This window comes from Podarcis cretensis (assembly GCF_951804945.1).
Source record: "Podarcis cretensis genome assembly, chromosome: 3".
Lineage (NCBI taxonomy): Eukaryota > Metazoa > Chordata > Lepidosauria > Squamata > Lacertidae > Podarcis > Podarcis cretensis.
This window is the reverse complement of record NC_137172.1, coordinates 19,912,485-19,938,301: the sequence shown is the minus strand read 5'-3', so window position 1 is coordinate 19,938,301 and position 25,817 is coordinate 19,912,485. Positions and strand designations below refer to the sequence as shown.

The 25,817-nt window shown below is 42.5% G+C and overlaps 1 protein-coding gene across 1 annotated transcript in view; it reads right to left on the bottom strand.

Annotated features, from left to right (window-relative positions):
- Positions 1-25,817, bottom strand: part of TTBK1 (tau tubulin kinase 1) — an 86,197-nt gene that overhangs the window by 48,610 nt on the left and 11,770 nt on the right. The window contains exons 2-5 of the mRNA XM_079969110.1: positions 19,149-19,296; positions 15,569-15,642; positions 8,100-8,240; positions 5,731-5,835 (exon numbers count right to left, since the gene is read on the bottom strand). Of these exons, the coding sequence (XP_079825236.1) occupies positions 5,731-5,835; positions 8,100-8,240; positions 15,569-15,642; positions 19,149-19,296 (468 nt within the window). The remainder of the gene's footprint in view (positions 1-5,730; positions 5,836-8,099; positions 8,241-15,568; positions 15,643-19,148; positions 19,297-25,817) is intronic.

Here is a 25,817-nt window from a genome sequence, read left to right as displayed (position 1 = left end):
GCAATATTGTTAATAGTATGCAACAATGCACTGATGTCTAACCTAAGTCACTCAGCTATGCCCCAATCAGATGCAGCACTCACGAGGCTATTTTATTAAAACAGTTCTGCTCCAATATATATTTCAAAATGTAGCAATAGTTGCACCAAAATTAGAAAATGCCTGTATCAGCAACTACATTTTTAAGTATTTGCACTGATGTGCCAATTTTAGATGGAACCTGGTCATGTAACAATTAAAAACATAATCTTCTTTAATTAGGGTTTTGGTTTCTGCTTCTTTCAACTTTCACACCTGATCAGGCATTCTCTTTCCTAATATTCAGCCTCAGCCATACAGATACACACGGACACAAAACTGCACTTACAAATACATACAATATCCCCAGTCAAGCATTGCAAACTACTGCAGTGCGGTCTGAATCACGAGGAGACAGAGCTCTAATCAATGGTCTAGGGCTGACTCAGCAGCACCAGCAGCATCATGCAAAACACAGCAGCACATTGCCAATTCATGCAAACAGGAGAAGCTTGCCATGACAAAAATGCTGCTTTCCCCTTGCCATTCCATGAAAGATAAAGCAGCAAAGATGTATTCAGCAGGGAGCTTCAAGGAGATGGGAGAGTTGTGCTAATAATAGAAGTGCAGGTCAGTTTTCAAACAGAGAAAAGCATTATGAATTAAAGGCTACTGAATTGCTGGCAACAGTAAAACTAATTCCTATATTCAGGCATCTGGTTGACAACATGAATTCAGAATGAAAGCCTAGTCCTAGTATGGTAGAGCACATTGCTAAACATATGCATGATGACAAATATTTAGAAGCATTTTCACATCACTACTTAACATGGTAAACTTTGTTTGAATGGCTAACATCTGTAAAACAGATAAAGTAGGCAGATTTTGCTGAATTACAATTTCATGCTACCCTACGTATAAGCAGAATAACATTACAGCAAACCAATACATTACAACTATAAGAGGGCTGTTTCTTTTGAATTAATTCTTTGTGTTTATCTAGAATTGCAGCCCTGAACCCATTGCTACAGAACCAGAATCCTCATTGTCCATTTCCTTCAAAGGAAAAAAGTAGAATAGTTGGGAGGCGGTCCATTAAAGGCAACTGAAAGAACCATTATTACAGATAAATAAGCCTTTTTATTTACTCATGCTCTAATCTAGTTGAAGGGCAAGCCATAAAATATTGCAAAAATTGCCCTCCCTAAAGTTTCAGCTCTTCTGATTTATGCCTCAATCATGTAAAGGAAGCATGGCTTTACAGGCTACATGACTTGCATTCAAAACCTGTAACTTGTTTAAGTATCCTCTGTCGTAAGTAATTGGTTCTGGACAATGAACAATGTGACTATTACACTGAGGGGGGAAAGTACAGTCATACCTCAGGTTGAAGTAGCTTCGGGTTAAGCATTTTCGGGTTGTGCTCCGCGGCGACCCGGAAGTAACGGAGTGTGTTACTTCCGGGTTTCGCCACTCGCGCATGTGCAGACGCTCAAAATGACATCACGCGCATGTGTGGAAGTGGCAAATCGCAACCCCTGAGCGCGCAGACGCGGGTTGCGTTCGCTTCAGGATGCGAATGGGGCTCTGGAACGGATCCCGTTCACATCCAGAGGTACTACTGTATTTGATCCCCTGCTAAATTTGCCCATTTGCACTCTGACAAAGAAATGACCAGTCCATAATTTTAATGGTAGGTTTACTGTAGCTGTGAGAGACAGAATAACAACAGGAAAAGCCCCAGAAATCCAGAAGACAAATGTCTGAGATTGATGTGCATTATAATGAGTGAAATACGTATTTGATCCCTTTGCAAAAGATGACTTAGTACTTGATGGCAAAACCCTTGTTGGCAATTACAGATGTCATCTCAGGAGGTATTTTGTCCCACTCCTCTTTGCAGATCCTCTCCAAGTCAGTAAGATTTTGAGGCTGATGTGTAGCTACTCGAACCTTCAGCTCCCTCCACAGATTTTCGATGGGATTAAGGTCTGGAGACTGGCTAGGCCACTCCAGGACCTTATGGACTGGTCATTTCTTCGTCACAGGGCAAATGGGCAACCTAGCAGGGGATCAAATACTTTAACCACCCCTCAATGTAATTACTTAGAAGAAGAAACATTGTGGCATTTTGCTAACTGCAACCTTCATCAAATGTGCAACGTAGACTCCAATGGTGGCATGCAAGTGGGTTGAGGTACACTTGGCTGACAAACCATTAGCAAATTACATTACAAATATATAGCAATGCCTTGCATAGAAGCTGGACTTTCATTATACTTTCCTTTCAAACCCACAATCTACCTGTCCACTTTCCAGCAGGACAACTAAGAAGGCAAATCAGAGTTTGACCATCATTTGGATTAGTCAGGGTGGGACTCCCCCATTTAGCAGCCAACTATTCAAACTGAATCCCTGCGGCAGGGTGCGCTCCCGCTGCTCGGTCCCAGCACCTGCCAACCTAGCAGTTCGAAAGCACCTCCGGGTGCAAGTAGATAAATAGGGACCGCTTACCAGCGGGAAGGTAAACGGCGTTTCCGTGTGCAGCTCTGGCTCGCCAGAGCAGCGATGTCACGCTGGCCACGTGACCCGGAAGTGTCTCCGGACAGCGCTGGCCCCTGGCCTCTTAAGTGAGATGGGCGCACAACCCCAGAGTCTGTCAAGACTGGCCCGTACGGGCAGGGGTACCTTTACCTTTACCTTATTCAAACTGATGCTATAGAAGAAAGAGTACTAACTGAGTGTTCTGCTCTGCACTCTGGTATCTACCAAGTAGGGTAATATGATGCTGGCCTCTGTGAGGTCTGCTGTGGACGAGGTCATGTGCTAGGCAGACTATCTTTAAACAGTACTGTTTAGAAAGACTGAGCTCCATTACAAAGCTTTGTGTCAGAGGAGCAGTGACTACTGGGAATCTGTTGATGCAACCTAGAATAGCAGTGACTTTTTTCTTTTTTGCTGCAGCAGCACACTGTTCCCTCATGCTAAGCTTGTGGTCTACTAAGACCCCAGATCCTTTTCACAAATAGTACCAGAAAGTCAGGTCCTGTCCCGTCCCCGATTCATATATTTGTGCAGCTGGTTCTGCTTAAGGGTAGAACCTTACGTTTGTCCCTACTGAAATTCATTTTGTTAGTTTGGACCCAGTTCTCCAATCAGTTACGGACATTTTCAATCCCAATTCCGTCTTCTGCGGCAATAGTTACCCTTCCTAGTTTGTTGCCATCTGCAAATGTGATGATCATCCCCTCAATTCCTTTTAAGTTTACTGCATCTTTTACCATTATCCATCTGTTGTATGTCCATAGTTACCATAGTATCCAAGTCAATTGGAGACTTTATAGACATTGAACAACAACAGGCCCAGGACAGAACCCTGCTTGTAACTTTATTCCAGGATGATGAGGAAGCATTAGTGAACACTCTTTGGGTTCAGTCAGTCAACCAGCTACTAATCCATCTAAAAATTACCTCATTCAACTCACATCTTACCAGCTTCCTTACAAGAATATCATGGGGGGACTTTGTCAGAAGCCTTACTGAAATCAAAATACACTCTAGCCATTCTCCTGATCCACCAAGCTTGTAGCTCTATCAAAAAAAGAAATGAAATTCATCTGGCAAGACAAGTTTTTGAGAAACCTATGCTGGGTCTTAGTAATCACATCATCCATTTCTAAGTGGTCATAGACCAACTGTTGAAATATCTGTTCTAGGACTTTCCTGGTATTGATGTCAAGCTCACCAGTCAGTAATTACCTAGGTCTTCTTTTCCCCCCTTTTCCCCCCTCTCATCTGCAGGGACCTTACCTATTCTCCAGGAATTCTGAAAGATTACAGACAAAGACTCACAAGCTCCTTTAGTACCCTTGGGTGCAGCTCATCAGGCCCTGGAGATTTGAATCCACTCTAAGTACCTAGGTGTACCCTAAACCACCATTTTTACAATATTGGGCTGCAGCTCCCTCCTTGCATCACGTTATCATCAGGTTGGGCACTGCTTCTCTTTTGGGTAAAGAGAGATAGATAGCAAGTGTTGAGCAGTTCCACCTTCTCTCTGTCATCCAATAGCATTTCTCCATGAAGAAGGACTTGTTTGTCCTTCCTCCTGCTTCAAACACAGCCAAAGAAACCCTTATTATTAATTTTAACCTCTTTTTCAAGCCTGAACTCATTCTGAGCTTTGGCCTGCCTGGCCTTCTTCCTGTTGGATACTCTTATATACACTTCCTTCGTGATTTCCCTTTTTTCCCATTTCTTACATGTGCCCTTCTTAAATCTCAGCTCATCTGTAAGCTCCTTATGCAGCCATCAGAAGTTGGGCAGCTTGCATAAATCTATGGCTGATAGCAGCTGAGTCATGAAATGAAGATGTCAGGTTTTTAAAAAGGGCGGAGGAGAACAGGAATTAGACTGCTTGAGTCCTTAAGGCCTTATAAGATCCAGGAGGAGAGCACTGGGTGGGTGGGAGATTCATGCAATGCCGTTTTTAAAAAATAACCCTTTAACCCTGTATTGCATAGTGGGAGAAGGATGAGAAAGAAACAAGTTCTGTGCAAGCAAGCCTCAAAATAGCTCTATCAAGCTTCTTTTCCAGGCTGCTTAGAGCACAAAGAGCAGCACTCCTGGTTAGGTGTTGGGGATGCGCTGCAACATTTGTTGCAGGCTGCACTTATTTGCCTTATTATAATCCACATTTCACACCTGGCATCCTTTTATTAATACCTTAGTATTATGAACTATGATGCAATCAATGGATATCAGTCTCCATACTTTATTTTAAGATTTATTCATTTTCCCACTGATCTGGTGGCAATGTTAATCTCTCTGAGGTAATCACAGAGCATGCAGATACAAGACAGCCTAGAGTTGGAAACAAAACATCTTAAACACTGAGAAAACTGTAGACCACATGGAGTGAGATAGGAGAGTGCTGCTTCTTACATGCTTCTGATAGACTTCAAATTATCTCTAGCAGAGGATCAGCTTACTGAGAAAAACATTGCCCTACTCCCAACTCTGAACATACAGAGCTCCTTCATGTTCACAAAAGGAAGCACCTTGCAGGCAAGAAACCATTATGTGCCTCAGAGCACGAGTGATAGAGGATGCTGATTCGCCTCTACATACCTGCTGATAATGCTGAAACCATAAAGAAGGAAGGTGGAAAAGGCCACAGGATGAAAACAAATGTTTGCTTGCTTGCTTGTTTGTTTGTTTGTATGTTTGTTTTAAAAGAGAACACCTCAAAATGATGGAGAAAATTAGTTCCAAAATAACACCCCCCAACTTTCCAACTTCCCACACCAGACATGTTTAAAAAATGGGAGCTTCAGGAAAAGTAAACTAATGAAACAATGTGAACTTTTTAAAACAGCACTTCTCCTTCCTTTGGTTTTGAGCCAAGACACTGAGCAACAGGCACATGTATACCTTACAGCGAAGGGTGGGTAATAAAGGATAATAATAATAATAATAATAATAATAATAATAATAATAATAATAATAATAATAATAATAGAAAAACCATGTTTTCAAAAGAAATACAGTCTGTCTGTTACAACCGGGAGAACCTGATAGGTTCAGTTTCTATCCCATCAAGTGTACCTGCCCAACCAGCATCAACAGTATTGTGAGAATGAATTAACATAATCAGGATTTGTTTGAAATATTTATAATCCCCCATAGAAATGGAAAAAAAGCATCACTTACAGGCCGGACTTCACCGTTGGTATTGGTATACTGTCGAGCCAGACCAAAATCTAACATATAGCATTTTCTGTAGGTTGAGGGGAGGCGTCCCATGGCAAAGTTGGACTAGAGAAAAACAGAAGGATAGGAAGAGTTGGGGAAAATATGTATTTTTCACATGTAATAAGAGAGATCATACCAGTTATTAATATAATTATGCTTAAAGTTATCAGCCACTTGCTACAAGGATATCTGCAGCCCCAGCTACTAATCAACCCTGTTTTCTAGCTTAAGATTGCTTCAATAATTACAGCTCATCCCAAATGCTGTAGCTTCCCCTGGCTTACATCCTCTGAAAACCACTTTCATTTTCATCTTACCTTTAGACAGTGTTTGCAGTAATCCATATGCTCAGTACAAAAAAATACTTCTAATTGTTAAACCCTTGCCTAGTAAAGTTTTTCCTTTTATCAAAACGAAGAAAAAATAACACAACATGACCTAAATTGCTTTGAAGATGAAGCCAAGATGGACCAAGGCCTCCCACTCAACCCACATGAATTGAAATTCACTTAGCACACTCAGTCGGAACTCCCTGGGCTGTGCAGCGCCATGATCGTGTTCCTGTGGCAATTGTGGTGGCAGGGCAATTGTGGTGGTGGGTGCTCCACAACTTTAGGTGGGTTTTCAGCAAGTTCCACCACCGATTGTTGCTGCCTTCTGGACCTCTCATGGAGGAGGTACATGAAGAAGGGCCCTCAGATGATTGCAGGACTCAGGTTGGTTCATATGGGGAAAGGAGGTCATTGAGGTATTGCAGTCCTGAGCCATTTAAGGCTCTATAGGTCAAAACCAGCACCTTTCTTAGTATTATTACTATTACTACTACTATTACTATTGTCCAATATTCAAATTGTACACTGCCCTTCATACAAAGCTCCCAGGGCGGTTCACAAAAGAAAAATATAAAATGAGAAAACAAAATACAGAATAAAACAAAAACATAAACAAACCAATGACACCCCCCCAACATGTTTAAAAAGCCATAGGTTGTTAATCAGCCAAATAGCTGGTTGAAGAGAAATATTTTTGCCTGGCGTCTAAAGATATGTAATGAAGGTACCAGGCAAACCTGCCTGGGGAAAGCATTCCACAAATGGGAAGCTACCATAGAAAAGGCCCGTTATTGTGTTGCTACCCTCCAGACCTCTCATGGAGGAGGTACACAAATAAGGGCCCCAGAGGATGATCACAGGGTAAAGGTTGGTTCATATGGGGAGAGACTGTGCTTGGGATATCATGGTCCTGAGCCATTTAGGGCTTTATAGGTCAAAACTACTCAGCAGCCAGTACAGATGGGCCACATTTGGTATAATATGCTCAAACCATCTTGCCATGGTGAGCAAGCTGGCTGCCAAATTCTGCACCAGCTGAAGTTTCCAGACCACCTTCAATTTCTTTTTAAAATAGGTGGGATACAAGTTTTAAATATAAATTTAAATAAATGCCAACTGCTTTGAGACAGGGTAATGTATCGCTAGCACTGGATCAACGTGTTCTCAGTGTAGAACTGACACATGGGTTTTATCTCTGCTATCTGGAAAACCCTCTGGCATACTGATACATTAAACCCACAACAGTTTACCCCCAGTTTAAAAGAATCCTAAGAACCATAGTTTGGGGAGGGAATTCTCTGCAAGAGAGTCCTGGACAGCCTCACACAATTACTGTTCCTGGTATTCTTTGGGAAGAAATAATTCTTAAACCAATTAATGAAATCTGTAATGAAACTCCTAACCTTCTCACATTGCCTCTTTCTGTACACTATTTGCAAAGTGCAAATTATCAAAGTCTATTAAGCTGGCCATGCATGTGACTGAGGCATGGACCTTGCTATTCACAAGTTATACACACTGGATGGCTGCCAACCTGCCCAAATCAAGCTTCATATAGTAAAAGGAAGGAATCAAACACCCCAGTGTGGTGTAGTGGTTAAGAGCGGTAGTCTCGTAATCTGGGGAACCAGGTTCGCGTCTCCGCTCCTTCACATGCAGCTGCTGGGTAACCTTGGGCCAGTCACACTTTTCTGAAGCCTCTCAGCCCCACTCACCTCACAGAGTGTTTGTTGTGGGGGAGGAAGGGAAAGGAGAATGTTAGCCGCTTTGAGACTTCTTAAAGGGAGTGAAAGGTGGGATATCAAATCCAAACTCCTCTTCTTCTTCCCTGAGGAACAGCACTGTATCAACTGGATGGCTGCCATTTTTTTTCCCAATTACAGGGATAACTATCCTCTCACTTAATAGTAAAGTTCTTGGATAAAATAACAGCATCAACAACAGGAAATGCAAACTCTGTAAGTAGGGAAAACAAGGTCATTGCAAACTACTCACAGGCTTGATGTCTCGGTGCAAAAATCCCACTGAATGAATGGCTTCTATAGATTCTAGAATCTGTTTGCCTAATCGGAGGGTTGTGCTCAGTGTAAAAGTTCCCCGTGGCTGGCTTCTTCTGAGGTCTGCAAGATTCCGGCCCTGAAAGAGGTATATACTGGTTTTATAGCACTAATTTTCCAGCATCAGTTACAACACAGTAGCTAAATACAATCCACGGGAAAAAGGCGGGGGGGGGGAATATCCTCTCTGTTCAGGCTTGGCATTTTTTAGTAGCCCAGATTATTGTGCATTCAGTCTGGAAAAGTGGAGGGCACAACTAGGCATGCTGTGATCTGATTTCCTGCTGTTTTTTCTCTCTATCAAAGCTCAATGGAAACTTGGTGTGGGGAGGAATCGGATCAGGATGGTGGAATTGGGTGAACACTCCCTCTCCTTGTGCACAACCCCCACTGTTTTCTTGATTGAAATCACACTAAAAAATCTGCGGTTTGCTCATGGGAGTGAGAATATATAGATAGATGCCTTTTTAAAAAATGCAAGAGGTCCCTAGCTCTCTCACATCAAACATCTGTCTAAGTTCGGCTTTAGGAAAGTTCCCCAAAATGCTTTGCCAAGGGAACATGAAAACCAAGACTAGCAAATAAAGTGAGCTTGAAAATGGGATTAGACTAATTAGTGGAGGATAAGGTCATCAATGGCTACTAGTCAGGATGGCTATATATAACGCTGAATATCACAGGCAGAATTCCTCCAAATACCACTTGCCAGGGAACATGAACTAGAGAGTGATGCTGCACTCATGCCTTGTTTGTGGGCTTCCCAAGAGCTTCTCGCTGGCCATTGTACAAACAGAATGCTGGACTAGATGGGATTCAGCAGGGCTCTTCTTTCTTTTAAATACTGTATTTTTATTTGATTTTACTTTAGCTAATAGTAACAAATGAAACTGAGCAAGCAGCACTATTTCCAGATAATCAGCAGCCCAAAAAGAAAAGCTTTGATACATCAAACTGAGCAACAGTCCTACCACCGCACAATGAAGTCCAACCCAAAACATCTCTCCAGAGGAGCCCATGTGTTGGTTGATTGAGTCAATCAATCATGTTCTTTATGTGGAGCATAAGTAATAAACCAATGCCAGCTTCAACAAAAACTATCTTTGCCTATCATTAGATTTCACTGTGCTTCGACCGATTTTGATAGGTTTTCCATTACGGCAAGCAACTGTATTTGTTGGTACTACTTCACCTGTTCTTCCCCACTTTTTAGCAATTGTTAATGTGGCTAGAAGAAACAAGATGACCAAGAGTCCCTTATACAAAACATATTGCCTTGTTCCTTTCAAAGAGGGGTAGGAGAGAGTGTATTGGATTGGGTTGATGTATTTGACCAGTTAATAATCCCATTTCATGCAAAACTAGTTCCCAACCCCTTTTTAATTGCAGCACAAGTCCCCCACATATGAAAGCCATTGCCTGTCACCCCACATTCCGACCAACACATGGGCTGCAGGAGTTCAAGATCCTGTTCAGGGTGTGGGGAATCAGGTACCAGGTATCTGGTGGAATGGAACTCCACAATTATGGGCAACTTTCCCCCCTTCCATTCATCTTTAATCAGTACCATATTTGTGCTGTCAGTTACCCTTTCCTTAGTAATGGAGATTCTAACAAGCACGTATTTGACTCATATCTTCGCATGATGGGTCTCTCCCCATCATTGTCTTTCATGTTCAAATATGGACAGAATCTAACCATCGAAAATGATTCTGTTTACCAGCAGGAAAGTTTTCCATCCAGAAATCTCCTTACTTAGCTATTACTTTTCATCTACATAACCATGCACCGCCTAGTCACTAACTGATCACATGTTTCAAGCTGGAATCTTAAATTGGAAAAAAACGCAACACACTTTTTTCCAGAAGTCATAACATTAAACAAATAAGGCAATTCATAATGAATCTTCCAAGCACACAGAATCTGGCAACAGTGATTTCTCCTCACTTGAACTCTCCATAAAAATGGCTGGATGCACTCTACAATCTAAACTAATCCCAGAAACAGAATCATCTTTCCGAGTTGATACTTCTCATACTTGGAACACACACAGTTGTGAAAGCTCTTCTTAAAATTTCAATACTAGCACAAGAAGTCTCTCTGTAAAGAGATACTCTGCATTCATATTCATGCTTAAAATTACTGATACTCATTCCTCACAAAGCCTCAGCAGGCGGAAAAACTGTTGAGAATCTTTCTGCAAACATACATACAACCTAGGGAAAGAGAAACAGTATTTCCCATATGAGGAAAAGTTACAATTGCCAGGGGTGTGTGTGGCTTTTTAGTTTAGAAGAAAAGATAAGAAAGGTATGGCAGAGGTGTATAAAATTATGGATGGTGCAGATAAAGTTAACAGGTTTTTCTCCATCTTCCTTCATACTAGAACCCGGGGTCATCTTATAAAGCTGAAGAACAGAAAAAAAGAAGTACCGCTTCAATGGGGCAGAGTTACATTATGCAATTCAGTGGGAATGTCCTCCAACTTAAACAGGTTTTATAAGGGGATTAGACAAATCCATGGAGGATAAAGTTCTGAATGACTACTAGTCATGCTGGCAGTCTACTTCTGCCAGAATCAAGGGTACAATGCCTCTGAATCTCAGTCACAAGGGAGCATCAGTGCTGTTGTGCTGTTGAGCTCTTGTCCTGCTAGTGGTTTTCCCATTGTACTTAATTGTCCGCCTGAGATGTTGTGAGCTACTTTGGGCACAATTTTGTGGAAAGGTGGCATACAAATAAACAGATGATGGTGATGATGAAATAAGCTACTAGCTCAGATAGGCCATTGGTCTGATCCAGTTGGGTTCTTCATATATTCTTCTTTGCTCTCTATGAATTAATTTAATTTTTTGTCTTAAAGACTTATCTTTTTAAATTAAATAGTGTCACCACTAGCTTGAACACCTCTGCACTAGTTCACACACGTAGGTACTTTACTAAATCACTTAACCACTGAAAACTTCATGAATCCATGAACTGTATCTATTGAAGAGCACTTGAGTTTGGAAGGATATGAAACTTTGGTCTGGCTGCAGAAGAAGACTGAATATTATCTGACCGTATATCTTGGTATCTGAATGGTAAGGCCCATTCCATCTGGCTCACAAGGATCCAGCAGCAGTTGCTGAAGAAGAAGACGGTTGGAGATGCATCTGAGAGAGTCCTTTATGACCTGATTCCCTGGTTCTCTGCCTCACCCATTACCCCTTGCCTGCAAGAGTTTCAGTCTTATTTAAGGGTTGCTGCTGTTGCCTTGACTGTTACAAAGGCAATTCAATTTTTTCCACAGCTGAAATAAGTAGGGATATACTCTCCAAGTTCCCAAAAGACAAGCATGTGAAATTAGAATATCAATATGCTATTTTCACATGATCCTGGAAATGGGCTAGCTACCTATTAATGTAAACCTGTAATGGAACAGAGTTACATTTACAGAAAGAATGAATCATACTATCTCCTTAATAACACCTTTTCTGCTCTACTTGAGTAACTCTTATGATTCTTGTAATCATAAACCAACATTCCTCTCATTCTTTTTCCGTTTACTAGCCTTGTGAAGCTTGTAATTTTTGTATATCTCTCCATCTGACTGCATGGTCTGTTAGGGGTAATTTGAAAAGGCTTGGAGCATTATTTATCATGCTGCAGGATTTGTGGAGACATGTATCGTCATACTGAATAGAGGAAAACAAATTCACTCTAAAAAAAACCCCACACACATGCTCAGGAATTTCTCACACTGAAAATCAATAGGATGGTTTTATCAGTGCTCTCATTATTATTATTGTTGTTGTTGTTATTATTATTATTATTATTATTATTATTAATAATAATAATAATATCTCCAAACTGGGTGAATGGGAACTAAAGGGCCCCTTTAAACATCCCTTTTATTATGCATTTATGATGATTTGTGCTCATGAAGGCAGCGATCATACATGATCCCTTTTTCCATACTATCTGCACCAGGAAATGTTTTGAGGTAGTCATACTGCTCCATTTCCATTCAGTTTATATCTTGCAATTCCTGCTAAAATCCTGTAACTTTTCATACCGCAAATGTTCTGGGGTTCTTAGTCCTGCTGTTGTTATGCTATAGCCCCACAACACAACAATAATATGGTAGTACTGGGGAAGCATCACAGAACAACTACCGTATTTTTCGCCCCATAGGACGCACCGGCTCATAGGACGCACCAAGTTTTTTTGGGGGGGAATAAAGAAAAAAAAATTATTTCCCCCCCCCAGGTGCTTGCGGGGCAGGCAGCGGGGAGAAGCGCTCTTCTACCCGCTGCCCGCCTGCAGACCAGGTCCGGGGACAGCGGGAAGACGCGCTGCGCCTTCCAGCTGTCCCCGGAGCTTGCGGGGCTGGCAGCGGGGAGAAGCGCTCTTCTACCCGCTGCCCGCCTGCAGACCAGGTCCGGGGACAGCGGAAGACGCGCTGCGCCTCCCAGCTGTCCCCGGAGCTTGCGGGGCAGGCAGCGGGGAGAAGCACACGTCTCCCCGCCGTCAGCCTCCAAACCACATCGGGAGACAGCGGGATGGCGGCGTTCCGCCTCCCTGCTGTCCCCCGACCTTGTGGGGCTGGCGCTGCGGCTCTCCTGAAGCCTGGAAAGCGAGAGGGGTCGGTGCACACCGACCCCTCTCACTCTCCAGGCTTCAACGAAAGCCTGCATTCGCCCCATAGGACGCACACAAATTTCCCCTTCATTTTTGGAGGGGAAAAAGTGCGTCCTATAGGGCGAAAAATACGGTAATCAAGCAGAGTAAATCCACCACCTGAATCTTCATTGGATGGTTCCAATATGAAGATTCAGGACAGACAAAATTAAGTACTTCTTTACACAGTGGCTTAGTGAAACTATGGAAATTGGTTGCACAATTTGTAATGGTGGCCAACAACTTGGAAGGCTTTGAATGATTAGAAACAGTTGTGAAGAATAAGGCTATCAGCTACTAGCTGCAATATCTATGTTCTGTTAGTTATGTCTATTTGATTGGTCTATTTGATTGGTCGTGCAAGAAGCAAACAACAGTAAGCTTAAGTTCTTGTGAAGCTGAACTGAATGCACTGTCTTATTCACTTGTGGATTGTGAATGGTTGTTACAATTGTGTAAAGACATGAAAATACCTGTAAAGTGTCCAATCCAGGTTTATCAGGACAACAAAGCATGTTTGCCTTTGCTGACTTCTGAAGGTTGTAAGTGAAGCACAAAGCACTTGCAACTGAAGCTGCAACACGCTAGGGAATGTGTTCAGAAAGGACTCATAATGGTGTCCTACATGCCAGGTAATGAAATCCCTGCTGATTTATTGTCCAAGGTTGTTCCGAAGGATCAACACTGTACCTATGTACAGAAACTGGGTTTGTACTGAGATTGTACTGACACACTGCCCAGTGGTGTTCACAGAAAGGGGAAGGATGTTAGTTTTTGTTTTGCCACTGTGCAGCTGCTTAGAGTCACAGGACTCTGTTTACATTCCAGAGCCATTCCAGGCTGCTAGAAGTCTCACGGGAGACGGGAGACGGATGTGACGTTAGTGGTTTCCTGTTCCTTTGTTTCTTTGTTTCAGTTGCTCTCTGTCTTTCACAGAGAGAGGATATATATTTCTTTGCTGTCTGTGTAGTAAGAAATAAAGCAAAGCGATGTAGCCATTAATCTCATCACTTCCCCGTGCTGGAAACTCTACTGAACAGGAATGTGCCCGAGGCCTCATCAAAGGCTCAGGTCATTAATTATCATCGGAGGCGATTCCAAAGGACTCGGCCAGAGGAAAATGAGCTTTATCAGCTTGGCCAAGTGGAGATCCCGACATGTTTTACATTCACTGCTTGAATCACAAGTGCTGGGAATCAATAGTGTGCAGAGCACTGTGGCACTCAGGTCCAGTTTGCAGGCTTCCTACAGGCATCTGGTTGGCCACTGTGAGAACAGGATGCTGGGCTAGATGGACCTTTGACCTGATCCAGCAGTGCTCTTCTTATGCTCTTAAAGCATCAGCTCCCATTAGGAACAGCCTTGGCCCAGACCAACCAGACCATGAGTTAGCCAACTGAGACAACCATCTCAGACAAAAGAATCTGCGTGTCCTTTAAAAATCAGGATGTTTTCAGTAATTCTTCACTCTCCCATTCTCTCCCACTCCTTAGCCAGGGGTAAAATGCCATTTGGATTTCCTGCCTCAGGTGCCAATGTATCTTAGGCCAGCTGTGGTCATGATGTTGTGAGAGCCCTGTGTTCAGTTCTGGCTGATACTTCAGCTCAGAAGGGATTTGGAGGAGAGCAACAATCACGCTAAAACGTGTAGAAATAGAGCCATATGATAATAGAAGTGAAAAAGAAATGAAGATGTCACCACTCAGATCTAAAAATAAAGTCTTTTTTACTCAGGAGTTCTTATTACAAAAACCCAGCAGAGCTTTTCATCATATTAAGAGATGGCCTCAGGCTTCATCCCATCTTTCTCAAAACACCTTCCTCACATCACAGAAAATTTAAAACCAGTCTCTGAAACATGCTATTAACTTGCTAAAGCACTGTAATCAAAAGAAGATTAAGGGAGCAGAATCAAAATTCCTAAATGAGCCAGCATTCATACATCGTCAGCTTTCATATACCACTAAAACTCTCATTTTCAAGTCACAACCACAAAACATCTTTAGAAGTGCAACATAAAACCTTTGCTCTGTCACAAAGGTTTTATGGTATGTTGCATTATTTATTTATTTAGGTGGGGTGAGAGGGGGAAGAGTGCAGTCCTCTCTCCGTCCCTAATTCAAAAAACAAACGGATCCAAATAATGGTAGAAAGCTATTATTTGTGGTTGCTCCTGAACCCATAACCCACCTGGCACATATAAAAGACCAGGAAAGGGACCCGACTCTCCCTTTTGCACCAAACTGTGATTCATTTTCATCACTACAAAGGCCCTCCCAAAGTGAGTGCAAGTGTGCACTTCCCCCAAATTTTAGAGAACTTTGGGGATGGGGTGGGGTTTACTTACAATCAAGTGTAAGAAACAGAGTCCTGTGACTTCAACTATCTGCAGATATCAGTGAATTTTTTATTTTAAAAAATCCCTCCTCTCCCTCATGTCCTCTGGGGAGGCACTTGGAAGCAGTATGAGAGACTGAACACTTCTCAGTGTCTCCAAGACTGGGACAAAGTGAAATGCTGACTCCTCCCCCAAGTATGTCAGAGTAGGGGGATATTTCTCTCTCTTATCCAGCACAAAATAACCGCCCCCTCTGAATTCCCTAGAATGTGCTCTAGAAAAGGGAGGGATTTCTCACTTTGTGCTTTTCCTAATGACCACATTTGTGCACAAAACACCTAGTCAACAGTGTGGTGACCTACTAACTACATCTGTGGAACACTGGGGAAACAGAATACCAAAGAACTCACCTGAAGCTGCATGACAACATAGTTGAACTTTTCATTCCTTCCGCAGCCAATAAATCTGCAAACGTGATCTTTCCCTGCAAAGAGTGAAGACAGTAAATTAGTACCAGTGTATTTACATGAGTAAAAACAAGGAGTACAAGATATTTCCATAAGCAAGTCATACTTGCATAAAATTTTGCTCATGCCCTCTTTACAGTCGACTGTACATTCCGAGTCCAGTAAAATTAAGACTGTACAGTGGTACCTCAGGTTACATACTCTTCAGGTTACAGACTCCGCTAACCCAGAAATATTACCTCGGGTTAAGAACTTTGCTTCAGGATGAGAACAGAAATCGTGCTCCGGTGGCGTGGCGGCAGCAGGAGGCCCCATTAGCTAAAGTGGTGCTTCAGGTTAAGAACAGTTTCAGGTTAAGAACGGACCTCCGGAACGAATTAAGTACTTAACCCGAGGTACCACTGTATTACTATGTAGACTTAGTTGGCAATAAGTCCCCATCACTTGTTAAAAGTAACTGCTATAAAATGCACTGTAGAAAAGAAACAGTTGTGATCTTCTCTGTGATGGTCGTGGGGGGGTGCCCCAATAATAACATTAAAAAATAACAATATAGGAGTAAACCCCTTTAAAATGAATTATAACTAAGAACTCATTTTTTACTTGCACTTTTAAACTTGCTTTATATGTTTGAAAAAATTATTTCAAACATGTAGCTGCATCACCAAATAATTTACATCCCAACATGTTGAAGGGGTAAATGAGGAACTATACCAGATCAGCCACTGAAACTGGCTAGCTGTAAGGTCAGGGCAGAGAAAAAAAAAGATATCTCAAGCTCCTCTACTATGCACCTGACTAACTCACAAAATTCATTAGCACACCCCGTAATGATAGCCAGTGTCTTTGATAGCTTTTAAAAAAGGTTTAGCCAATCCATTGTTTATGAATGGCTATTGCCATCACCAAGGGACGCAGGTGGCGCTGTGGGTTAAAGCCTCAGCGCCTAGGGCTTGCCGATCGAAAGGTCGGCGGTTCGAATCCCTGCGGCGGGGTGCGCTCCCGCTGCTCGGTCCCAGCGCCTGCCAACCTAGCAGTTCGAAAGCACATCCGGGTGCAAGTAGATAAATAGGGACCGCTTACCAGCGGGAAGGTAAACGGCGTTTCCGTGTGCGGCTCTGGCTCGCCAGAACAGCGATGTCACGCTGGCCACGTGACCCGGAAGTGTCTCCGGACAGCGCTGGCCCCTGGCCTCTTAAGTGAGATGGGCGCACAACCCCAGAGTCTGTCAAGACTGGCCTGTACGGGCAGGGGTACCTTTACCTTTACCTTTTATTGCCATCACCACAAAATTGAACATCCATATTTGGAAGTTTACTCTTGCATGGGTGTTTATCTCAGAGAACTAGATACTAAGGACACACACAGGGAACGGCTATCTTCATTATGCCCTGCTTGCAAGCTTCTTTTCTGTTTGCTCTTAGAAGCAAAATGTTGGATCATTGTCTAACCCAGCAGAGCAATCTGTATATCTATGAGACTTGAAACACTCTTTGTACGAGGACTGCAGCAAGAGGAAATATTTAAAAAGAAATCCCAATCCACACAGTAAAAGAAATATGAGCTGCTCAGAAAGTTCAGTTCTCCTCTCAGATCATTAGAGCTGTCCTTGGTGCTATCAGCTACTCCTCTACTTGTGTGAATATTCCTAGCACAATAACGCTGGTTATATTTTACATAGTGCCAAAGTTCACTGCCCAAGTCTTTAGGACTGTCAGAGTAGCCTTTAATTCTTGCGCTACGGCCACTTTGCACTAATTCTATAGCATGTAAGGTACACTTAGGACTCTGAAATGGCAACATCATGTTCTGGTTGACACCAAGTCTGCTGCTGCAACCTAAGAAGGCAGATTCAGAAAACAGGAAGTATGTACAATTCTTTTGGAGGGTGGGGAAGGAGATATTTACACTTAAACTGGTTTAAATGGTCAACCCCTCTCCCCAGGAAACCCAGGGGAATGTAGTTCTAAGGCTGAAGATAGGAATCTTGAAACAGGATTCTTAGTATTCTCAGCAAACTACAACTTGTTGTTGTTGTTTAGTCGTTTAGTCGTGTCCGACTCTTCGTGACCCCATGGACCAGAGAACGCCAGGCACTCCTGTCCTCCACTGCCCCCCGCAGCTTGGTCAGACTCATGCTGGTAACCTCGAAAACACTATCCAACCATCTCGTCCTCTGTCGCCCCCTTCTCCTTGTGCCCTCCATCTTTCCCAACATCAGGGTCTTCTCCAGGGAGTCTTCTCTTCTCATGAGGTGGCCAAAGTACTGGAGCCTCAGCTTCACAATCTGTCCTTCCAGTGAGCACTCAGGGCTGATTTCCTTCAGAATGGAGAGGTTTGATCTTCTTGCAGTCCATGGGACTCTCAAGAGTCTCCTCCAGCACCATAATTCAAAAGCATCAATTCTTCGGCGATCAGCCTTCTTTATGGTCCAGCTCTCACTTCCATACATCACTACTGGGAAAACCATAGCTTTAACTATACGGACCTTTGTTGGCAAGGTGATGTCTCTACTTCTCAAGATGCTGTCTAGGCCTGTCATTGCCCTTCTCCCAAGAAGCAGGCGTCTTTTAATTTCGTGGCTGCTGTCACCATCTGCAGTGATCATGGAGCCCAAGAAAGTAAAATCTCTCACTGCCTCCATTTCTTCCCCTTCTATTTGCCAGGAGGTGATGGGACCAGTAGCCATGATCTTCGTTTTTTTGATGTTGAGCTTCAGACCATATTTTGCACTCTCCTCTTTCACCCTCAATAAAAGGTTCTTTAATTCCTCCTCACTTTCTGCCATCAAAGTTGTGTCATCTGCATATCTGAGGTTGTTGATATTTCTTCCGGCAATCTTAATTCTGGCTAGGGATTCATCCAGCCCAGCCTTTCGCATGATGAATTCTGCATATAAGTTAAATAAGCAGGGAGACAAAATGCAGCCTTGTCGTACTCCTTTCCCAATTTTGAACCAGTCAGTTGTTCCATATCCAGTTCTAACTGTAGCTTCTTGTCCCACATAGAGATTTCTCAGGAGACAGATGAGGTGATCAGGCACTCCCATTTCTTTAAGAACTTGCCATAGTTTGCCCCTTCATGGATCACTGCCTTGCCGTGGCGAAGGGGCTTGAAGAACTCAGAGAAGCTATGAACTATGCCGAGCAGGGCACCCAAGATGAACAGGTCATAGTGGAGAGTTTTGACCAAACGTGATCCACCTGGAGGAGGAACCGGCAAGCCACTCCAGTATCCCTGCCAAGAAAACTCCATGGACAAAGACAACAGGCATATAAAACTACAACTTACAGAATTCTTATTTGGGACAGTGGGGAGTCATGATAGCTAAAGTGGCATTAAACTGGTGAAAGGTTGAAATGACTTTAAAGAGAAACACAAAGTGCTATGCACTAATATTATGTGTTTAGGGGTTCTTGGGTGGTGGTGGTTGTTTTGCCAGTAAGCACAACAAAAGAATGGAAAAGGTGGACAAGATATGAAAACACAAGCTCTAGAAACTTACATTTCCAGAACAACTTACCTTGTAGCTTTTTTAGGACAGCCACCTCCATCTTGAGAACTTGCTTTGGCTGCTGCGCTGACTCCACCTTCAGGGCCACATTCTCACGGGTCAAAAGATCCATTGCCTCATAAATCTCTCCAAAGCCACCACCACCAATCTTCTTCAGCTAAACGGGAGGAGAAACATTATCATGCTTGGCAGAACGAGTTTTCCCCTGACTGAGAAGAATAAAATTTGATTTGGTCATAATACTGAAAGCCAAACCACACAACTAAATGACTTCACAAATGCAAGAAAGCAGCCAAAATGGTTTTGCTCTGAAAAATAAAGTGAGGTAAAAATAGGACACAACATATATATTCCTACCCAACAGATATCTGAATCATGTCCTTGTTTGAGCAAGGTGAAAGTTACCTTAGTTCATGGGAGAAGTCTGCCTAGGATAGACAGCCTGGCATTGTTTGACAAGGAGAGGCTGAGCAACATCTCTCTTATTGTTGCAATGCATCTCATAAATTTGAATCAGAATGTATTTGCAAACCTCCCAAAAGCAAACATGGGCTGACTTTGCCATATCAAAAATGCATGAAGGTAAATTCTGAACTGTCCTGAGACTTGCGGATACAGGGTGGTATATAAATTCTATTATTATTATTATTAGTAGTAGTAGAAGTAGTAGTAGAGTTAGAAGTTTCCAGTTTATCAGAGGGAGAAAGCATTCCCCAAGGGAGGAAGGAGAGCAGTGAATCTAATAGAGCGGAGCAAGAGGAACAACAGGGAGGGACCAGCTGTTCACAGGAAAGGCAAGGGTTAAATTCTAGCTCAGATTCGGAGGAGGGGAGATACAAGCCAGCTCTAGCCAGGAGTTTAGAAAAAAAGAGCGGGGGGGGGGGGGGGGGGGGAAACAAAGGGAAGGGTGCATTTGACATTTTGAGAGTGGCTGGTCATGGAGAAGCAGAGCTCAGAAGGTATCTGAAATATAAGACTCTGAGGAATAATAGTTAAGAACTGTTTATAAGATTATTTTGTTAATATACAATAAAAAGTTTTAAAAGAACAAGAAGCGTTTGTGTGGTGATCTGAAGAGGACAACGACCAGTCCTGGCACCTGCTTTCTTTCTTTCGTCTGTGGTTTGTTTGTTTGTTTGTTTGTTTGTTTGTTTGTTTAGGGATGTGATGCTTTGCCTGCTGGCGAGTCTATTATAGTTTTTTTTGGGGGGGGTTACTGTGAAATGGATATGTTGTGATGCCCATTTCCAAATATGCTCCCCAGGACTAAAATGGCTGGGGAAACATGCTCTGGTCTGTTTTTTTAATTTTTATTTAAAATAGGAACAATCTGAGTTCATAATCAGAAATGGTTTAATGAGTTAAAACAAGAGCCACAAACCTTTTCAGACCAGCAAACCTATTTCAAATTAAGATAATGTGCTGTGGGTGCCAGTCGCAAAATGGGGGCGATGGGATAGGGCAGAACACAAAATTAGAGAGTACAGTTATTGCTGCTTCACCCACTCCCCTTCAGTTGTCAAAAAATACATGATAGCCACCAACCCACAGCCCATGGGCACCAGCTAGCGATTACTTTCAGCCACAAGCTCATATGACAATTGAACTCTTCACTATAGACTTTCAAACTGGAACCAGATAACAATAGCACCAATTAAGAAGCCATTATTTCACACCAATTAATGTCTGATATGAAAATGCCCCCCCTTCCCTATTACAGCAATACAGGAGAAGCAAATAGCTTTTGAAAACAAACAACCATGCCTTTAACGCTCAACCACACAGATTAAAAATTGTCCTCAATAATTAAAATTGGTTTTTACTTGTTAATCAATGAATACAGCCAAGCACTTTTAAGCCCAGCCGATTTCAATAGGAAAATTTAACCCTTGCTCAGCTCTCTTCTCAGAAAAGTCAATGGGGCTTGGATATGTTCGCTTTTGACTGGATCCTACCAAAAAAAAGGGAAAGATATCACTTGGGGCTACAATCCTGTGTACCTTTACCTGAGAGTAGATTCCACTGAATAAAGTGGGACTTAATTCTGAGTAAACGTAAATAGGCTTGGACTCTAATCTTGGTCTGTCAAACCAAGTATTTCATTCTCTGTTTTTCTTATATATCCCATGATATATATATATTATTCCTGAATTATTCTTCCATATAATATTATTTTTATCCTGTTTCATTTAAAACTAGTTCATATAAAAAAGGGAGATTTTCATAAAGGAGCTGTCCACCACCTCAAGCTAGAAGTGCATTCCATACGACAACCACCTGAAAGTGTGGTGTCAAATCCCACTGAAGAGATGGATAACACAGGGGCCACTTTCCTATACACAGGTCAATTGCAATTCAGGATAAAGTGCTGAGCTCAACTCTTTATAGTAAGGTAAAAATGAAATATACACCTTGTCTCCCCGACAGCCTTACACTGGTTATTGCCGCCTCGAAATAAAATATGTGCCTACTTCTGCAGCACCCTCAAGCTCTTTTCAACACGCACAAAAGGGGATGGGGGGATAAATAACAGAAGGACACAGAGGAAAGGTGTTTTATGGGCAGTGGCTGAACCCACCTGAAACTCTGCTTTGCTCTGTAAAATCTTATAGGGAAAAGCAAGGTCTGCTTTGAGGCTCTTTGTATGATTCAGTTTTCTACTGGGGGGGGGCGGTCTTCTTCCAATTACAATCACTTCTTATTACCAGGATAATCTTGACATCAACCGATTGAGAGGATATCATAAACTCATAAATTTGAACAAATGTATTTATGGAAACAAGCACCTATCTTAACACTGTGGAACTGATCAAAGATCCTGCTCAGTAGTTATGTTTTACCAGGGGAAAACTTTGAGAAGTGATCATGGCGGGGGTGGGAGGGGGGCAAAGCTAACTACTCAGTATGACCTGCTAGCAGTTTCTCCCTCCAGACTCTTCCTTTCTCCATTGGGTTGGCAACTATGTGGCCAAAGTACTTAGACCTTGGGTGAGTAATCCACAGGCCTCATTTTACGCAAGTGTGGGGAGCCAAGAGGGAGAAAAGGATCCTCCCCACTCTCAGCATGCAGTCTCTGACGGATTAGCACCAAGGGAATGTGACACACCACAGAAAAAGTTCCCCAATCCTGGGCTACTCCTTACCTGTGGGCTGCCAGTTGCAACCCCTAATATTAACTGGATTTAGTGGCTACGGTACATTTTATCTAAGGGAGTTGTTTGTTTTGAAGTACAAAGGAGTTCAAAGATAAACTCAACAAGCTTATAATTAAAAGCTAGAAATTTAAAATTATTCTTCTTATTCTCTTCTGTCCATAGGTTAGGAAACTTAAATACAACTATCTACTATGAATGAGCCACACTGAGCAGTTTGAAAGGCAAAGGTTTGCATTCGCCACTGGGCAGCTAAGCATCAAAGATGACTTGGAATCAGGGAAAATGTCAACTTTTCTAGCTCCTTATATGCTCATTGCATATCACAATGTACTACGTTGCCTTCTTAATCCACACTATGTAGATATATTCATCAACTCCTAAAAGTTAGGAACATTTTTTATTTGCAGTTGAACTTAAGGTGGGCTGCAAAGAAAGGAAATAACTGGAGCACACTTAAAATTGCTGTCCTGATTATTTCCTTTGAAGTTGGGTAACCTGACATAATGGGTCACCCATCCACCTGTCAAAGCGGCCCATGGTGGGAGGTAGGGGCACTTGGGAACCAGCCAAATCCTATTTCCCCATTCCTGTCTGGTTAAGCAGAGAGGAGAGTCAGGGGAAGCAGTAATTTTGCCATAGAGGCCCCACCCCATTAGCTGGCCCAGAAATGGCAAATGTAGAGTGGGGAAAAAGAGAGATTCCCATTATTGTGGCAAAAAACAATTATCTTGTCCTAGAGCAAGACCCTTATGACTAATATCCTGCTCAATGTAAAGGCTTCCTTGTAACTGAAGCCAAGGGGCTTTGAAAAAAGGCCCTGCTAGAAAGCCACATATAATGAGGTGGGGAAAGGAGAGGAACAAGGCCCTTTGGTGACTTCCAACAGCCAGGAATCTCAGATTATGACTGAGTAGAAGTAACCGCCTTTTTACTGACACTCTCCCTTCACCCCACACTCTTCCACACACTGCTCCTATAGCACTGGCAGGTTTCCATTCACAATCCTTCCTCCATTAGCTATCCTAGACTTTTTTGAGACTGCCTTTTGGCTCATGAACAGTGTTTTGCTTAACCTTATTTCACCTTTTATCTAGGGCTCCATCACAAAGCATCTGTTAATGTAACTTCATGAATACCAAAGCCAGTGTACTATGAACTGCTGACAACCCTGTTCAGCAAGGGCAAATATAAATAAAAGGAGTGTGGATCTGAATGGTGTCAATCACAGTCAATCTGGCTGGCAAAAAGAAGTGACCAAGCAGACTTGAAGAACTATTGATCACTGAACCACCTCCCCCCACAACAAAAATCTGCACAAGTCTGTGGCAGGATTTCTGCCAAGTATTCTGTCTTGTAAAGCAATTTATACTGACCAAATATTTAACCAGTTCCATGGCTGGGAAGATATGCAAGGATAGAGGTTTCCACTGGGTGTGTCAACTCTAAATTGTGGAAGAAAAGCCTTTCAGCCAACTCTAATCAAACCAGCATAGCCAACATTATACTTAATTACAAGACATGACATAAATCATTTAGACAATTGAAGACTACAATCAGTGGTGGTGTCACTTTGCCGTCTTGGTGTTTTATAGGCCAGAACAATGCCCCACTAAAGCATTGTCTCTGTTTCCTGAGCCGGAAGTCTTCTGAATTACAAAAATAGTGACACAAATGACGAATGTTGTAAGCTACCTGCAGCTTGCTGATATAACCACTGAGGCCCAAACTTCACATTACAAGGAATTCATAGCTGCCACCAACAGAAGCAGCCTGGCAGATCGTTAATCACAATTATTATTTATGGATTTACAAACTGCATTTCAACTCACCTGAATCCTAAAACTGGAGAACTATACAGGCAAACATCATATATTCCAACTGCCTCCTTCAAGGAGGAAGGCACCAAGTCCTCCACACAAAGATGGGTTTACTCCCTGGACTCACCCAGCCAACTCCTCTTGGCTAGTTCAAATTAACTATGTTTGGCAGGTGTCAAAGGAGCATGCTGTGGGCCAAACCACTGCAGACATCTTGTCCATGTCCTCATGCTTCATCAACTGAAACCAATCCCACGAGATGTTCTGTCAGACACCTCACTTGGCTCTGCAATAACAGTAGCATTCAACTAAAGATAGAGATAGGTGATTTTATCGTCAGAATGCCTGAGAAACTTGTCACAACAGACCTCTAAGTTGTCCCAAATATTTACACACAGACCTGTCCCAAAACTCTATTCCTGAGGACAACCACACGGAATAGCTCTGCTGGCAGGCTACTCCAGATGGAGGTGGCAAAGTAAGCCTTCTTTGTCACCTTTACCATATTGCAATAGGCATAGCTATTGTGTCCGATCAGTTTCAAATTGAGTCTTATACCACTTGTGCTCTAGCCTTCGTCCAACTTGTTTTATAGCTTGGAGCTCCCTGAAAAACTGAGGAGCTCTCCAGACAGCGTCAGAAAGAGCACTTGGAAGCAATCATGTCGACAGTCCAGCACATCTCACCATTCCGTAGCAAGACCAATGCCTTGGCAGGATTGCCAGCTCTGGCTTCTGGAAAATCCTTCAAAGCATTCAGGAATGCCTTGACTTTCTTAAGTCACCAGGGGTGGGTTATCCTAATAGGTCCCACCACGAAGGGTTCATCAGACCTTTGTGATGAACAAGGTCACCTTATGTGCCATATATAGAAAGGCTACTATCATAAAACTCAAGACTGGGAGCTGTGTAACATAGTAGCTACAAGACTTGCAGTCTCGGGTTCAAATGTCGCCTTTGCCTTGAACTCATTGGGTAGCCTTCAGGAAGCCACTAACAACACACCATCTGCGACACAGGGACAATCTTGCTGGCCTACCTTGCAGAATTGTTCTAATAATTATTGAGATATGTGAATGTAAATGAAGCACTCTGAATATTTTACTGCACTATACAAATTCCAGATAGTATGAATATTAAAATCTCTCTTAGGATGCAGGGAGGTGCTGCAAAGTAATTCAAAGCATATATTAACACTCCCTCACTGCAAGACAAAAACATGTGAGATATCACAAGACTAAGCAATGGAGAGGACAACGTGTCTGGACATGGTTTCTGCTTTCAAAGAAACAGCATTTAGTTTAGTGGTATGACTTATGTCAGCAGTGAGGTAATCCCAGCTGAGGCGGTTAATGCCGATGTGAACGCACCATGTCTGTTGACAAAGTACCGAGACTGTTATTGGCACAATATGGAGAAACTGCTAGCAACATGTTCATCCTCATATTTGCACTGGATGACCTAGCTGGGTATCAGGACATCAATTCAAACTACATGATAGCAAATGTTCCACAGTGCATGTCATGTCTTACTCTTGTTGACTAGGAAAATTCCCAGTTGGATGGCATATAGCCCAATGCCATACAACTTCACTCAAAAATAATTCCCATTGAATCCAATGACAGTTACTTCCACAATTACTCCATTGTATTTCTGCTCTAATCTTTGAGGCAAGAAAAACTGTTCTTCCTGTGTTCTGAATTACCT